Genomic DNA, 18,589 nt, shown 5'->3' with positions numbered 1-18,589 from the left:
CTGGAGTTAAGTTTTTTTTTTTTTCAAACCATTTGGTCTTGTGTATTTATCCATTGATGTTAATTTTCATCTTTCTTTCTTATCTTTTGGGGGAGTGGATCTACTCGTTAAGCATATTAAGGGTTTTTAGACCATTTCCTTTCCCCTTGTACATTTAAAATTATAGTTATTGTATAAAAGCATAGGGGCCTACTTATTCAACCTACAGTTTGAGTATATTGAGAAAAAACAAATAAATGAAAAGAAAATAATACAAATACTAATTTAATACATCATTTCGGCGCCATTTCAGAAATACGAGGGAATTAACTTTATAACGCGATCCTGTAGATTGTTAGTGGGTCTATGTGTTGCATAAGTTACATCAGGAAGTGGTTATTTGGCCCTGACAATCAGTGGCGGAGCGTCCATGCAGTCAGGGGGGGCGGATGCCCCCCCCCCCTGACGGACTCAAATGGACTGCTGGCGTCCTTTTCAGCTTTTTACCACTTTTTACTTATTTGCGATTATAGACTTTTTTATAGCGCTCTCATCTATCTATTGACATTTGTCACATTTTGTTGGTGTAATTTTCTGACAAAATGGCGATGACACCTATTTATTCTTCGTTTATCTGCAAATTAGCAAGGCCCGGAAAGGGTCATTTCCGGCGATCTAGGGAGTATCTTTACTCAACTTAAATGTCTGTACACTCCGCGCCAACCTGTGGTGTCGCTCCGCTTAAATAGTGTCGAAAGCGCCCCTACAGACCATTCTCGCCCCCTGAACAATACCTTCTAGCTCCGCCACTGCTGACAATATGATAAGAAAAGTTTTCTTGTATTTGAGTTTTAGGGGTAACAAGGGACTTATATATAAACACTGTTCAAAATCTTTTGCTTATTAAACGGTCCAGCACTGCAATATCAAGTTCTCAAAGCGCGCCATCGATTTCGTTATGGTCGTCAAGGTGCTGCAGACGCAAGTTAGGGAGTTTAGCCTCACCATGGAGCTATTAATATTATAGCCTAACTAGGGCCTAAGGCATAACCAATGTTTACAGTTGTGACAGGTGTACGAGAAAATCCATGAAACCTTTGTATTCGACAATGAATGGATCCTGAAGGTAGCATGGTTTATTAAGGACGATATTTGGTGTTCTTAGTCTAACAATGTCATAGCAAAGAATTAGCGTGAGCTCTAGTCTTACTTAGTTAGGCCTACACTACAGTATACTGCAGCTGAGGCCAGTGGTAAGCCTACAGGCTAAAGTTAATAGCCAAGGATATAGGCCTAGGCCTAGGCTAGTCGGTTAGTTGAGACTTAAGTAGGTTGCTGTGGGGCCGTGTCATTCCGCCATCGGTATTTTCCGCCATAGAAAATGTGATCTTTCCGCCATAGAAAATGTGCCATGGGGGTAGGGCTAAAGCACTTTTTGTATGGCGCAAAGAGCACATTATTGTGCGTTCATTGTACATGCACTGTATATTGCTTTGCTTCACTCTACTAAGGCCCTAGGCTAGGGCCGAAAAGTCCACAAAATCGGTCATTTAAATCGACAATGAAAATCGGACTTTATAATAAACAATCAGCCTAATTTAATTCAACCAACTATTATAATATTTGAAGACAGTGTATCAACTCTTACGAACTTACAATTAAAACTACAGTAGGCCTAGGCCTAGTCCTGTTTGGTAATGGTGTTGTGTTTGATACAACTATTAGTATAGTCAGCATTGCGAAGTTCAGAACACTGCGAAGTTCCGACACCCCTAAGAAATACACGATTTCACCATGACAAGCTATAGCAACAGCCAATTTCACGAAAAACTACAAAGCTACAGTTATTTTCTCTCCAAAATGACCCGTGTGCAAGTAAGTACTTACATATTTGTCAATAAAATGACGGAGATCTATGAAGTCTGTTATAATTACTGAAAGAGCAACTGCGCCACCAATTTATCACCAGCGCCACACTGTGGGTTGGGTGTCCGAACTTCGCAATACTCTAGCAAAGAAATACCAGTTCCACAATCACGAAAAATCTTCTTGGAATACAACGAGAAAACAGTTTGCAGGAAAGAAAGTTTGGCTGTGTATCGTAATATAACACAATTCTCCCACCATATCCAGTATATTTTCAGGTGATTTAGACCACAAGATATAGTTTTGGGGTGTTTTAAGGCTTACTGTAGGTGTCCGAACTTCGAAGTGTCCATGCTACTAGTAGCAGGGTAGTCTCATAATTGACACACGATGTCTATCAAGGAAATATCCAAATCACTCAACTGTATGCCTTTTTTAGTATGTGTAGTTCCTCAGAAATCCAATGATTTCAAAGTATTTATTGTTCTGTGCCTACATAATGTACAATTGAGTGGATTTTGAACATAAAATATCTGCTGTGTCAAGTTCTTTCATATCCCGAAATTGACACATTCGTTGAAAGTGTTCTGTAACTTTTGTGTTAACAAGTATATATACATCCATTGACTCTGGATGATGTTTGCTATGCTCTGAGCCTCTAAGCTCAGACAGGTCAGGTCCGAGAGTAGTGGTATTATATTGAGGTAATTTTGGTTATTTTTAGGGAGTGAGATTTCCAAATGCCAAAAATATGTGCAAAACTGTAGAGGGGGAGGAGGGGGAGGGGAGAGGGTGTTAAAAGCTATATTTTGTCAGCATATACCTGAAAGGAATTCAAGCTCATGAAGTATGTAACACTGCTTTGCTGCAAAAAGTTTAGGTTGCCTGCTGTATTGTTGCTAGTAATAATTGAAGGTGCGTCAATTACGAAGGTACTGTACGTCAATTATGAAGCCTTACTATAACTTAGGCCTAGGCTATAGGCCTAGGCCTACTCTACCATGTACGATTAGTTGATGATACAATTGTTCTGATAAATAAACCTAGTGGTACCCTTATGACAAAATCTCTGATTTTGCTGTTTGGTTTAAGTTTGGTTAGGCTACTAACTAGCTAAGCCAACTTAAATGTTTTGCAGTTTGATAGATCTCTAGATTATGCCAAAATTGGATAGATTCGCAAATTTAGGGATCATGCAGAATTACGGTATACTACCATATAGTGTTGTAAATTCATCATTTTTATGATTAAATTAGGCCAGACAATGTTAGTTTCCGCCACAGTTTCTGTAGTTTCCGCTATAAAACAATTTTTTATGGTAGAAAATAAGTGTAGCAGAAACTAAGGATAGCAAAGTAGGCTTTCAATTGCATGTTATAAGTCTGATGTGCAAATGTTTTAGTTGGTGGTCTCAATTTCAATTACCCTGGGAACTATTTTGCTTTAAATTAAAATATAAGCACACTGCCTTGAAAGTGAAAATTCCACAAAGAGTGCTCTGAAAACAGTTTGGCAGGTCATTGACTCTGAAAGAAATTACTAGACTACTGCCCTCCTTAACAATCTGCTACCCAAAGGGAAAATTAGGCTTAAACCAAGCTTTACCTTTTGGGGTTTTACAGTCGAAATTGTTGATGATTATTGTTATCTGGGATGTACTTTTAACTATAACAGTAGATTTACAAAGGCTGTTAATAAACGAGTGAACCAAGCTAGATATGCCCTTTACAGCCTATTGTGTAAATCTTATACCCCACAGCTCCCATTAGATTAACAAGTTCAGCTGTTTGATCAACTGGTTCTTCCTGTTCTGCTCTATGGATGTGAGATCTGGGGCATTGATAATTTTAGCCATGTTGAAGCTTTTCATTGAAAGTTCTGTTACAAGTATACTCCGAATTGAATGGCATATATATGGTGAATTAGGATGTCATTAGCTGATTAATACAATCAAGGCAAGAATGTTTCATATTTGGTGTAGAATAGTAAATACCAGTGAGTATAAAATATTGCTTATGATGTACAAGTTCCTTAGGGCTCTCCACGATCAAAGTATTTTTTCGTCTCCTTGGTTAAGTAAAGTTAAAAGTATTCTTGACAAAGCTAGAATGTCCTATTTGTGGAGCCTACCGTACGGGGCCAGCCAATTAAGTTCATTATTCTTCTGACCCTGTTATATCCCAAGCATGGTTAAGTAGAGCGATTAAGTTAAGACTAGGTGACATGTATAAACAGGAGAGGCTGGCCGATGTAAATAGTAGTTCGCATTGTAAAGTGTATAGAATGTTCAAGACCAACCTTGAATTCGAAAAGTATTTGAAAACCCTCGATTTTCGGAACCGTAACTATTTGAGTAAATATGTAATTTATGTAACACTAATAAATGAGGTGATGAATTTCATTACAAGTTCAAGTGCCCAGCCTTTAAGGAAGAAAGAAATCTTTACTTCAAACCCTAATTCAGAACAAGACCCAGTTCTATTAAAATGCATGATCTTTTTCAATCGAAGTCTGAAGTTGTTGTTTCCAGTTTAAGTCATTTTTGTGCTAAGATAATAAAGACCTCGTAATTTTTGTCACATCAATTGCTACCGCTTACTGTAGTGCTGGTGCACACTTTCAGAACTTCTATCTGTAAGCTTATACTTCTTTTGTGTCTGGTATCTCTCTTGTGACTGCCATCTGCATTATGTAATGTGTTATCTCTATTGTTAATGTATTTATATGTATCTTATACCTCCTTGGAGGATACATAGAAATGAAACTACAAACTCAGACATATTTATTTAACCTTATCATCATCATAGAAGTTTTGTGGTCTTCATTTTCTAACCGTTTCCCGGCCTGAGGATAAATATGCTTTTCAAACTGGATGACTTTTATTAGGCAGGATTTTTTCCCTTGTGGCTTTTCTATCTGTCTGCATGCCCTTCTTTCTGGGCAATGCTGCCCTCCTCCCTTGTTTCCATAGCTTTCACTAACTTATTCTTCTTCATTGTTGTTGGTTTATGTTTGCCTCTTTAGGCCCAAGTTAGATGGATTTTTGTCATAGATTGTTTTCTGTTTTGGTACACAATGTGCTGCTTAGATACATTTAGTAAGCTTTTTTCGTTGTGCCTACAGGCACTGCCTAGTTTCTGCGCCTATAGTTAGTACTTGTGAAGCGCCATTTGATGTCACATATTACTTGTATTGTATTGCATTGTTTGGACTAGTATTGATTCAGGTTGTTATAGTTAGTGCCTAGTTTCCTACCAGTACTGTTAGTCTGAAATAGATCAGACACTGGAGGAGGTCACTCTAGACACAGCAGAGGAAGAGTGCATAAGTTGTGAAGAGACAGGCTTCTAAGTCCCAATATACAATTGCTTAAGTTTTGATGTAATACTAAATGTTTAAATTTAAGTTATAAATGATAAGAAAATTCTCATTTCCCAGCCATCCACAGGAAAAAAAGTCCCTTTAGCATTGAGTCTCAGCCGTTTTTTTTTGAAATATTTTGATTGTGCAAATTAAAAACTGACAACTAGTACTTATCTTATGCCTAACAAGATTCATAAAATTATCAAACAAAAAATGACCCAATTAATTCTTGTGATTGAAATGATTTATAACTCTTCTAAATTAACCAGCAATGATGCATTTTTCAAGTAAAATAAGTTTCCTTAAATACAACAATCATATACACAGTTAGCATATATTATTTGACACACTCTAATATACTAATGTAGCATACAGACAAATGCAATTAGCTTTAAAAGATATGTGAGCTGAATGCAAGGTTGTAACTGTTATAGTGCAGTCATCTTGCTAGAATATTATCCTAGTTTATTGTAGTTAATATTGTGGTAAATTAGCCTTTCATAGGATACACGGACAACTTAAGAACTTTGCAAAGTTGCTTGTATGTTATCTTAGGACAGGGTACAGTAGGTATTTAAGTAGTCCTGACAATTCTCACAAAGAATTGCCAAAGTTCAATCAGATACATTTCTGTGCTTACAGTAGGGGATTTATTTTATCTTCTTAATTCATCCTTCGAAGAATTATTTTGACTGCATCACTGAGCTTCTTACATGTACAAGGAAAACCATTGTTCATGGAAGATCCTCCAATTAAGTGAAATATTTATATAAAAAGTTGACTGATTGTAACAACTTGTTCAAAATATTGTGTTGTGTGGCTTATGTAGGTGCCCATTAATTGTTATCAAATTGAGGCATGGTTGCAACCAATCATATTAAAATAAGCTGGTTTTAATGTGCATTTCTTTAACTGTTACAGGAACTGAAATTGCACTCATTGGGGCTGAAGTTATCTGCCACAGTGGAGTTATGTTAATGCAACAGTAATGTTTTTTGTCTTCGTTAGCCTTTGCTGCTAGAGGTGGCCCTGAGCTACATCCATGCCAGTCATGTGGGAGGAAATTTTACCCAGAGTCTTTGGTAAGCATAACTTAGGATGCATCTTCAGGATTTGTAATAGTATATATTTTATATTCTGAACTTGGCTTTTTCTAACAAACCTTTCACTTAATGTTTTTTTGGATTGACATTGAAGAGTTTCAGTTCTGTGATGACTTGTACAGTATCTAATCATCTTTAAATGTCTTGCCATGCTGCAGTGAAATCTTCTGTCTCTGTCCAATTCAGTAAATTGAGTAAATGACTGTTATTTGTAAGACGTATCAATTATTGATTCCCATCAATGTATAAAAGCAGCAGTTTAGATATGAATGCCAGCTAATGTAACTATTCCTCTTCTCTTTTTCTCTGTCATTTTAGGAAAGACATGAGAAAATATGCAGAAACCATCAACTGAGAGATAAGAAACGTAGAGTCTTTGATTCAAGAAAACAGAGATCACAGGGAGCTACCAAAACAACAAAGTTAGATGTGCCACAGGTACAGAATGACTGTCTTTGTGATTCTAAGAAAGTTAAAGTGTTCTGACAAAGAGACAAATTTTATCAGCCATCATTTTTCTGCCGTATGAGGAGATTAGAGTTAACCAAGAAACAATTAAGTTATATTTAGACAGTGAAGAACCAAGCATGGTGGAGACACATTTTCCTGTAAGGTTTCTAAATGGTGAAAAGGTGGTTTACTATATAACTTCCTTTGCACCTCTTGTCACGCATCATTACATGATGTCGCTTCTCACATGTATGTCAAGAAGTATGTCCGATGGGTATACTCCGATTAACCTTTAGATAGTAAAGGTTAATCGGAGAATACCCATCTGAAATTATAAATATGTCTGTGGAATTGGTTTTTTGGAAGGATATCAGTACCACTTTGCAGTTTTAAGCTGTGATTACCATTTCCACAATCATATGGAACAGAGCCCCATGCAGTTTCAAATTTCTAGTGCTCAGTGCAAAAATAACTCAATAATGACATATAAATGGCTGTATATACCTTTTCAACAACCAGGGAAGCCTCTTTTACTATCAGTGGTATCCCATTTACTATTAATGGACTGGCACCCCCTTTACTATCAGTGGTACTCCCTTTACTACCAGTGGTACTCCCTTTACTATTTGTGGACTGGTACTCCCTTTACTACCAGTGGTACTCCCTTTACTATCAGTGGTACTCTGTTTACTATCAGTGGACTGGCACCCTCTTCACTATCAGTGGTACTCCCTTTTCTATCAGTGGACTGGTACTCCCTTTACTATCAGTGGTACTCCCTTTATTATCAATGTACTGGCACCCTCTTTGCTATCAGTGGTACTCCCTTCACTATCAGTGGACTGGTACTCCCTTTACTATCAGTGGCACCCTCTTTGCTATCAGTGGTACTCCCTTTTCTATCAGTGGACTGGTACTCCCTTTACTATCAGTGGTACTCCCTTTATTATCAATGTACTGGTACTCCCTTTACTATCAGTGGTACTCCCTTTACTATCAGTTGACTGGTACTCCCTTTACTATCAGTGGCACCCTCTTTGCTATCAGTGGTACTCCCTTTACTATCAGTGGACTGGTACTCCCTTTACTATCAGTGGTACTCCCTTTACTATCAGTGGACTGGTACTCCCTTTACTATAGGTGGACTGGTACTCCCTTTACTACCAGTGGTATCCCATTTACTGTTAATGGACTGGTACTCTCTTTACTATCAGTGGACTGGCACCGTCTTTACTATCAGTGGTACTCCATTTACTATCAGTGGACTGGTACTCCCTTTACTCTCAGTGGACTGGTACTCCCTTTACTATCAGTGGTATCCCATTTACTGTTAATGGACTGGTACTCTCTTTACTATCAGTGGAATGGCACCGTCTTTACTATCAGTGGTACTCCCTTTACTATCAGTGGACTGGTACTCCCTTTACTCTCAGTGGACTGGTACTCCCTTTACTATCAGTGTTATCCCATTTACTGTTAATGGACTGGTACTCCCTTTACTATCAGTGGACTGGCACCGTCTTTACTATCAGTGGTACTCCCTTTAGTATCAATGGATTGGTTTTGTGAAAATACCTTTAAAATGACATGGTGTTACAATAATAAGTACTGCATTGTTTAATACTTTTTAATATGGTGTTTTACCAATAGTACAAAAATGAAACAGCTGATTGTGATTTGAGGGTAGAGAGTAGTTTTTGTCTAGTGTTCATTCATATACTCATTACTTATGAAACTGTCCTTTCTTTGACATCTGTAGCAGAGTGGTGTGAAGGTCACAAACTGGAGGCAGAACCATTTGGATTTTGTCAATGCTATAAGATCAGCCCGTGATGCTCAGAAAGCCATCCGAACAGGAGGACCATTACCACCTCCGCCGCCTCCTTCCGTTAATCCAAGTGAGTCACCTCTTCACTTCTTGTTGCTGCTCTTACAATGGGTTTTACTAGTTATCACCATCATTTATGATGGTTTCAGTCTAATCTCTTGTAGACATATTACCCAACTTAGTGTTATGGATCTGTTATCACAATTACACAAAAGATTGTTTATATTTGTGATTGTGGTAGATTTGTATTAACATGCTATTAGTGACTGGCCCTGCAAGTCTCATGATGACTCATGATATATCATATTATAAACTACCCTATTAAAGGGGAGAAGGAGGAGTGGACCCGGTACGTGGAAAGACATAACCGTTTCTTTGCCGCGAACGATATAACCGAAGAAACCAAGAAACAATTAATTTTCGTGAGTGTAATTGTGGCATATGCCTACAATATGTTGGGGCATCTAGTATTGCCAGAGAACCCTGGAAACCAAACTTACAAGGACTTCTTGGAAATAATGGGTAAACACCAAAATCCAATGCCATGGGTAATTGTACAATGCTGTAATTCAACAGTCATTTTCATAAGCAGCGTGAGTCCGTTTCTTCCTACGTATATGTACGTAGCAAAATAAAGAGCTCTAGCCAAATAATGTAATTACGGAACAACTGTAGCAGCACATTTATTTGGTGGCCAATGTTGGATCATGAAATTGACAACTCGGTCAAGTAGTGCCCCATTTGCCAAGAGAGTAGGCCAACTCCACCCAGAGCCGGCCCATTTATGGGTCATATGTTTTAATACTTGTTGATGCTCATTCCAAATGGACAGAAGTGCATAACATGAATTCCAGGACCAGTGGAACTACTGTACTATCCAAAGTCCTTTGCTCAATCAAGCATGCTGGTTAGTGATAATGGCGATTGGTTTGTAAGTGAAGAATTTAAGAAATTCTGTATGCAGAATCACAACAAGCATATCACTTCCACTCCTTATGACCCGTCATCAAATGCAGAACGTGCAGTCCAGACTTTCAGACAAGGAATGAAGAGACTGAAAGAAGGGTCTCTAGATGATAAAATATCAAGATTTCTATTCAAGTATAGAATAAACCCCCATACTAGTATGGGAGTTTCCCCAGCTGAACTGCTGCAGGGTAGAAACATGGGCTCGACATTGGACTTACTCCATCCCAACGTTGAGGCTAGGGTTACTCAGAAAAGAGAGGCCCAAAAGAAAACTCACAATAAAACAGCTGGGTCTGGTTATTTTCAAGAAGGAGAAAAAGTTCATGCTCGTAACTTTACCCAAAGAGGTCCTAAGTCGGTCACTGTTATCATCAATGAGGTAACTGGCCCTGTCAAAATTCAGTTAGAAAATGCAGTTACGTTTAGACCAGGACCAAATCAGGAATGTTTTGTGAATGATCCTGGGAAATTCCAAAGTCTTGACAAGGATTGGGAGCCTAATCAAGTAAGGGATAATCTTCACATATATACTTCACATTATTCCGATCAGAGAGTGATTCTGACGATAACATGATTGCAGACATACTTCCTGTAGAGGAAGATAATCCAAATAAAACACCAGCTATGGAAGCCAGTTCTCCTGTATCTGATCCACTGCCCTAAAACAATCTTAAAAGATTTTATCCATCACGTGTTAGATGTTAACCCAACTACTGTACTATGGTCGTTAACTGATGTAAGATAATGATGGTCAAACTGAAATTTGTTCGGGAATAATAACAGGGATAATGCAGTAGTGCGTGTGAGTAGTGCATGTTGAAGGGTCAGAACAGCTGTCTATTTTATCTTGTTCAAACAGACAATATCATGCATTTGCTTGTCTTTGACAAGTAAAATTTGTCAACATGTGCAGTTCTTTCCATAACTGAACAAAAACATTCCCTTCTATCTGACAACCTTTTCAAGTTTGTGTGCTAATGCTTAAGATATTACTAAACGCCTTTTCTTAGATGTGGAGTCCAATAAAATGGTGAACATTGCAATTGAAATATTTAGAGACAAGAAAATGTGCATGAATGGAAGAAGATTTTGAGGCAAGTGACCAAGCTACAAACATTAAACAGGTTGTCCAGGGTAAAGAGTCAAATGAATGAATCATTTATTGACAGAACTGTATTAGAGTACTTTGAAAAGGAAGTAAAATAGGAAGAGTAGGGCTTAGGTCAATTATGTGTGCATGGTGGATGTTACAGTGTCTTCCTTCTCATGGTGTCATAGCCTAAGTTATCAATTCAATTGTACCACAGAATGGTCATGTGTGGACACTGTCAACAAGAGAGGGCCTTCATTAAGCTCAATATTGCCATGAGGTTCTTATACCATATCAATTCCCTAGCGCTCTTCCTTATGCAGCGGCGGAAAGTCACAACAGTTACTACCCACACCCCTCGTTGACTTACTGTTAGGCCATGTTTTTCTTCACTGATAACAGTTCTTTCTTCATTTCATTACACTTTGTCTAAAACATCTTTAGAAAGGTGGAATAAATGTCTTCATATCTCTGTTGTTTTCTAGTTTCTATTTAGCATGGCACAATCGGACTTTGGGGGTTAAAAAATGTAAAAATACGTAACTTTTGAAACCTGCACATGGCAACATGTAGCGTCGTGTGGCTTTGAATCTCCCATTTTTGAAAGTTCAATTGTGTCACTATAACACTGGCCCTCCTCTTTGTCTAAATTGAATATGCATTACAAATGAGTGACAGATTCTGTACATATAAAAATTATTGTGATTGGTTAAAGTTTTCAATCGGACCTAGGGGTAACAAATGAGAGTCTTCGTTAGAAAATATCGACCTTCTTGCCCAACCTCAAGAGACGCTATTGTAGACGCCCGCGTGGTAGCGCCTAGTATAGGGGACTGTAATTACGCATTCCTCATCGTTTATGTGTAATTATATTAAATTTGTTATTGTACCGTTTAGAACTCAAAATTAGTTTAAAAGCACATTAATTGGTAGTTTTACCCACCCAAATTCCCATATACATTGAGAATGCAATAGTTTGCGTCACAGCAATATAAAAAAAACCGCAACAGAATGGATCAGTCCAATCTTCCTGACCACGTTGATCCACAGCGACTATAAAGTAAAGATATCAAAACATCAATATATACAAACATTGGTGAACAAACATATGAATTTGCACAAATCAATGATAACATAATAATGCACAAAAGGAAGAAGTATAACAATTAACATTTGGTAACGTGAAACAAAACATAGAGAAAGATTGGCGTCAATTACATTCTTGATAATTATAACTTAACTTACAATCGTTACCTGGCAAAACCAACAGCACGACAAACTGTAGTGTACAGGGGTTTACAGGGATTAATGGCGGCTTTCTGGGGCTAACAGCGGCTTTCTGGGGTTAACGGCGGCTCTCTGGAGAATGTAGAGAATACCAACAAAGAAATAACCTCTGGCGATATATTCTACTCCAGATACTCTTACAAATAAGCAAACAACAAAAAGGCAATCAAAATAACAGGCACAAGCATACAGCAAATCATATTAAAAGCAAATCTCTGTAACACGATATTAAAAGAGATATACAATTACAATATCAAGCCCCTTAATACCTATATAAAACATTTAGAATACTTACATACTAAGGAACAATGCTATAGGAGCACATGCGACGCCTCTCTGAACCAGGAGAGGAATGAAGCACGTGTACCTCACATAATACGCAAGTATGCATCGATTACGTAATTGTACATCGATTACATAAGTATGCAAATCGAGGAGGTGGATATGAAAGGCAACCAGTAAATGGCAGTATTGACCTAAGCCCGACCTCGACCAAGCGGAAATTTCCCTTTGGTCACGCTAAGCAAATAGCACACAACGGCAACGATGACATGCTAGTTAAAACAGGTTCTTTTGGTGGTTGGTCTGCCAGCATTCAAAGTTGCTTAATCCTGAAAAATACTGTGTAAGAATGTAGGAGCTGGAGTTAACTTGCTCACAGAAAAGGAGTTTATTGACAGAATGTAGTCAGGTCCTGTGCAGCAGTTCCCTGGAAGTAACATGTTATATCAATTGTAGGCAGCTATTCCTACTAAACATACATCTAAAATAACTCTAGGTATTGTCTTACAAGACCTACAATATGATATTGGATTCATTGTGCTGACACTTACAGTATCTCTATTTGAAATGCAAGGTTATGTTTGTTGCTGGCAGTAGGACATATTCCTACTCTAGATGAATTTCATGACTGGCAAATGGTGAATGAATTGGTTGCCAGAAATCTTCCAGGCTAAATTCATCTCTATTAAAGATTACAACCGTGTAAATCTCCCCAGTGATAGTTCTGTATCATTTCATCATACAATTATGTGTACTGATTGGCTTAACTTGATTTTAGAGATCACAATCTGTCATTAATCTATTCTCTTGTTGTAGGGCCATTGAAAAATCACCTGTAACATTTTGTTTTCAAAATTTGTAACAAATTCATATTAAAAGAAGTACATTAATGATGTTTATCTGTAATGTTACAGTATGTAATACATGCAGAAGGCAGACCTTGATTCCCCAAATAATTAACTTTGCTTTTTCAGATTATGTACCATGTCCTTACTGCAACCGTCGTTTCAATGCCAAAGCAGGTGCACGACATATAACATTTTGTCAGCAGAGAACAAAGACTTACGGTGAACCAATCAAATCACTTAGTAAAAGAGCTGCAGCAGATGTTGGTGGCAGTAAAACAGGAAGAGGGAAAGCTGTGAGTATTTGAATACATTCCAGGCATATATCCTTCATGAGACAGACATAATTGTGTTATCATGTGATAGTTAGATGCCCTGGCATTACAGAATCTCCAGTAATATGAATACATTCCAGGCATATATCCTTTATGAGACAGACATAATTGTGTTGAACTTGTTATATGTGATAGTTAGATGCCCTGGCATTACAGAATCTCCAGTAATATGAAAACATTCCAGGCATATATCCTTTATGAGACAGACATAATTGTGTTGAAGTGTTATATGTGATAGTTAGATGCCCTGGCATTACAGAATCTCCAGTAATATGAATACATTCCAGGCATATATCCTTTATGAGACAGACATAATTGTGTTGAACTTGTTATATGTGATAGTTAGATGCCCTGGCATTACAGAATCTCCAGTAATATGAATACATTCCAGGCATATATCCTTCATGAGACAGACATAATTGTGTTGAACTTGTTATATGTGATAGTTAGATGCCCTGGCATTACAGAATCTCCAGTAATATGAATACATTCCAGGCAGATATCCTTTATGAGACAGACATAATTGTGTTGAACTTGTTATATGTGATAGTTAGATGCCCTGGCATTACAGAATCTCCAGTAATATGAATACATTCCAGGCAGATATCCTTTATGAGACAGACATAATTGTGTCGAAGTGTTATATGTGATAGTTAGATGCCCTGGCATTACAGAATCTCCAGTAATATGAATACATTCCAGGCAGATATCCTTTATGAGACAGACATAATTGTGTCGAAGTGTTATATGTGATAGTTAGATGCCCTGGCATTACAGAATCTCCAGTAATATGAATACATTCCAGGCAGATATCCTTTATGAGACAGACATAATTGTGTTGAAGTGTTATATCTGATAGTTAGATGCCCTGGCATTACAGAATCTCCAGTAATATGAATACATTCCAGGCAGATATCCTTTATGAGACAGACATAATTGTGTTGAAGTGTTATATCTGATAGTTAGATGCCCTGGCACCACAGAATCTCCAGTAATATGAATACATTCCAGGCAGATATCCTTTATGAGACAGACATAATTGTGTTGAAGTGTTATATCTGATAGTTAGATTCCCTGGCATTACAGAATCTCCAGTAATATGAATACATTCCAGGCAGATATCCTTTATGAGACAGACATAATTGTGTTGAAGTGTTAAATCTGATAGTTAGATGCCCTGGCATTACAGAATCTCCAGTAATATGAATACATTCCAGGCAGATATCCTTTATGAGACAGACATAATTGTGTTGAAGTGTTATATCTGATAGTTAGATTCCGTGGCATTACAGAATCTCCAGTAATATGAATACATTCCAGGCAGATATCCTTTATGAGACAGACATAATTGTGTTGAAGTGTTATATCTGATAGTTAGATGCCCTGGCACCACAGAATCTCCAGTAATATGAATACATTCCAGGCATATATATATATCCTTTATGAGACAGACAGAATTGTGTTGAAGTGTTATATCTGATAGTTAGATGCCCTGGCATTACAGGATCTCCAGTAATATGAATGCATTCCCGGCAGATATCCAAGCTTTATGAGACAGACATAATTGTGTTGAAGTGTTATATCTGATACTTAGATGCCCTGGCATGACAGAATCTCCAGTAATATGAATACATTCCAGGCATATATCCTTTATGAGACAGACATAATTGTGTTGAAGTGTATATCTGATAGTTAGATGCCCTGGCATTACAGAATCTCCAGTAATATGTAATGAGGAGAAGTCAAAGTTTTGTATATTAACTCTTGAAGTGTGATGTTAGAGATATCAGTCTAATAGTTTGCTTTCTAGCTGCAAAGGTGAGTCTTAAAAGATGTTAGGACAAGTAAGGCATGAGAAACCACATCCTTTCTTGGTGGAAAGAGTCTCAAGTTGTTGTATAATTAGGAAATATCCTGTCACTATTTACATAACTGTTGTACCCTTGATATCAGTACACATGCGTGGCAAGTTACAGTTTCATCAGCTGAATGAATGCTGCTTTCTGAGTTCTAGGTAATCAATAAAGGCTTACACCATGATAGCAAAGATAGTGTATATTGTTATTGGTTTATTCTTCTTCCTTTGGATTTTCTTTCCTCTAAGGTTTGTTTAGGAATAAATGTGAGTTGTTGTTCTTATTAATCTTTTGTTTATTGTTCTCTCCCATAGTACTACCAAAGGGTCATCCGGACTAAAGAGGTGGTTCCTAGTCAGCCTCTGTATGGTGGTGTTCCTATGTATTCCAGTGCCTTTAGTGGGTCATATAGTGGTAAGTAACTCCCCTTGTTGTAACAACACCAGTACATATCATACATGTTCAGTAACTTAAGACTTGAGTATATGTAGACTAAAGACAGACTCATCGGCGATAGATATAAACAAACCATATATGGTCAAAATATTTCTTGCTATGAAGATGTTTTTACCATAGATGGTTCGTTTACATCTATCGCCCAAGAGATATTATGGAGTGTAAACCAGCCTTCAGACTAGACACATGTGAAATAATTGAGCATAGCAATATCTTACTTCTTTTACTTGAAAAGTCTCCTGGTCTACACTTTGTAAAATCTGTCAAAATGTACTCATTTGATCCTTGAGTAGAGGTTCATCAGTGCCTATAACTGTTCTTGCAATGCTTTTGTTGGTGTAATTGAGTGTCGGTGATTGGGAATAGACAAACAGTGAATATGATTAGCAGTATGCATGAAGTGTATCTTTTTCATTTGAAACTATAAGTTTTTGAAGAAGCTTACCAACCTGTGTCAGTCAGAATGTAGAATACAGCCAATTGGCTCTGTAATGTTGTTGCATACTCACATACGTCACAAAAACATACACACAATATTTGGCTCGACTGGACTACATTTGTAGGCGAATTAACAATCATTTCAGTGTTTTAATATAACAGTCATATTGCTGTTAATTATTTTCTCCTGTTTCAGCCAATAATTTGAATAATTATTCATCACAACTTGTAGCAGCACCACCAAAGAGCTTTAGACCTACCACTTCACCACGGCGGAAGATTGTCTCTGTTTCAGCCTCTACATCCAGGAACTCTACCCCATCATCCTCTTACAGCGATCCTTCTCCCAACAATAACTCAAGACACTCCATTGGGAGGCCAGTCTCAGGTGCTCTTAAAAAGTATCCTAGGAACAGAACCCCAAAAGGCAATGTAAGGTTAGTATCCTGCAGGTCTTAATAATAATTTCAAATACATTGTACCACATTCTGTAGTCATGATTAAATAAGAAGAGTTTTACTGAATAGATTTATGTTTTTCCTCTTTTCCAATTTCTATGCAGGTTCTCTGATGAGGTAGAGACATTTCACATGCCTCCATCTCCTGATGGTTCCATGAAGGATGTGGAGAATGTTGCAGTAGTGCCCCCTAATCAAGCCATGAACCCAACTAGACCCCATGGTAATGACTTTGTAAGCCACTATGGTAGCCAGGAACATCTCAGGAGTCCTCCCCATGCATCAAGGACTCCAGTTGGCATCTCAAGAGAGCGCATGAGAAAGGAGAATCTTCCAAGCCAGGCTGATAATACTCAATATGAAATGTGAGTTGTAATGTCCTTAGTTTCAATGATTATGAAATCTTGACAGATGTCAAAAAGCATTTACTTGTTATATGCTTGATATGATTTACAAATATAAGATGGTCTAACTGCTCTTTCCTTCCAGTAATTTAAGGCATTGAAGACTCACCCCAAACCGCATGCCGCCCTCTGAAAAAAGTTAAATTTCCGTTGCTTGCAAGTGAAGTTTTCTTCTTGCCGCTACAAAATGCAGACAGTACCTTGTAATATCTTTCATCTGGACCTGAGATCAGGGAGTTCCAAAACAACTCCCTGCTGAGATGTCCATCGCTGCTATGTACACTGTGTTGTGGGTATTAACCGTAGTTGCATGTATTAACTGTACACTAGTGTCTAATTACCGACGGTAGCAAGCTGTGTGTGTATTTTCTGGGATCGATGGTGGTGTCTAACACTTTTGTTACATCTTGCACCTCATTCGAAAATAGGTCTGATGCCGGCATCAGACGTTTCTTTGTGCGTGAGTCTTCACTCCCTTTAAGTTGTATAGATAGCGAGATAGGGAAGATATCATTGTTTGCTAATACATTTTTGGACCTATCATTTTCTTGTCAGGACAACATCCCTTGGATTGGCCAGTACTTCTTTAAACTCCAGTGGTTACAGTTCTGATCCTAGCTCTCCAGTCTCACCTCCTGGTTACCAGTCACCTAGGTTACAGGCTGCAGGAGACAACAGCTCCAGCTACCAAAATGGTGTTATGTTTGGTCAGAGAAGTACTACCCCACAAATCATGAGGGAGACGTCAATGGTTAAGAGAGAAAATAGTGTGTTGGCACCCTTCTGTCATGATTGTGGCACTCAATACCCAACTTCTACTTCAAAGTTTTGCTGTAGTTGTGGCATTCAAAGGGCTTTCATATCTCCCAGGTAGCCAGTACTACCTTAAACTAGTTCTGTTAATAGAGGAAAACTAACCAACCCTAAACTATTATCTGATTATGTAATTCCACAGGCATTTCACATGTGTAGTGCATCAACTTGCCACATTTTGTAATGCAATATTGTAAAGATATGGAATCTCATCTCCCATGTACGGTGTCGATTTTAGGTTAAGGAGGCTGTTATGTCTTACAAGTTCCACAAGATAGAGCTAACACGTTACTTTAGTGTGAGGCTTGATGTCCATTCTGTCTGCACAAGATAGAGCTAACATGTTACTTTAGTGTTAGGCTTGATGTCCATTCTGTCTGCACAAGATTGAGCTAACATGTTACTTTAGTGTGAGGCTTGATGTCCATTCTGTCTGCACAAGATAGAGCTAACATGTTACCTTTAGTGTGAGGCTCGATGTCCATTCTGTCTGCACAAGATAGAGCTAACACGTTACCTTTAGTGTGAGGCTCGATGTCCATTCTGTCTGCACAAGATAGAGCTAACACGTTACCTTTAGTGTGAGGCTCGATGTCCATTCTGTCTGCACAAGATAGAGCTAACACGTTACCTTTAGTGTGAGGCTCGATGTCCATTCTGTCTGCACAAGATAGAGCTAACACGTTACCTTTAGTGTGAGGCTCGATGTCCATTCTGTCTGCACAAGATAGAGCTAACACGTTACCTTTAGTGTGAGGCTCGATGTC

General features: G+C 38.0%; 1 protein-coding gene across 2 annotated transcripts; it reads left to right on the top strand.

The window, feature by feature from the left end:
• The first annotated feature begins 945 nt into the window (after window positions 1–945).
• Window positions 946–18,388, top strand: LOC139964769 (uncharacterized). Of its 2 annotated transcripts, none has more exons than XM_071966719.1 (9): window positions 946–1,105; window positions 6,217–6,290; window positions 6,630–6,749; window positions 8,524–8,659; window positions 13,192–13,358; window positions 15,568–15,667; window positions 16,344–16,584; window positions 16,710–16,970; window positions 17,565–18,388. In XM_071966719.1, exons 1-9 carry the CDS (start codon window positions 1,093–1,095, stop codon window positions 17,881–17,883), a joined length of 1,431 nt encoding a protein of 476 aa, XP_071822820.1. In that variant the 5' UTR covers window positions 946–1,092; the 3' UTR covers window positions 17,884–18,388. The 2 variants fall into 2 exon arrangements, with proteins under 2 accessions (XP_071822820.1, XP_071822819.1); XM_071966718.1 differs by having other exon boundaries at window positions 8,521–8,659; window positions 17,565–18,387.
• Window positions 18,389–18,589: the final 201 nt, after the last annotated feature.

The sequence above is a fragment of the Apostichopus japonicus genome, chromosome 23, assembly GCF_037975245.1.
Source record: "Apostichopus japonicus isolate 1M-3 chromosome 23, ASM3797524v1, whole genome shotgun sequence".
Taxonomy (NCBI): Eukaryota; Metazoa; Echinodermata; class Holothuroidea; order Aspidochirotida; family Stichopodidae; genus Apostichopus; species Apostichopus japonicus.
This window is presented reverse-complemented; position numbering and strand designations above follow the sequence as displayed.

What these genes read in the sequence shown, in the direction of transcription:
- LOC139964769 (XM_071966718.1), top strand. An exon ending in AATTTTACCCAGAGTCTTTG is followed by an intron (nt 6,291 to 6,629) that starts GTAAGCATAACT and finishes CTGTCATTTTAG; the next exon opens with GAAAGACATGAGAAAATATG. An exon ending in CAAAGTTAGATGTGCCACAG is followed by an intron (nt 6,750 to 8,520) that starts GTACAGAATGAC and finishes TGACATCTGTAG; the next exon opens with CAGAGTGGTGTGAAGGTCAC.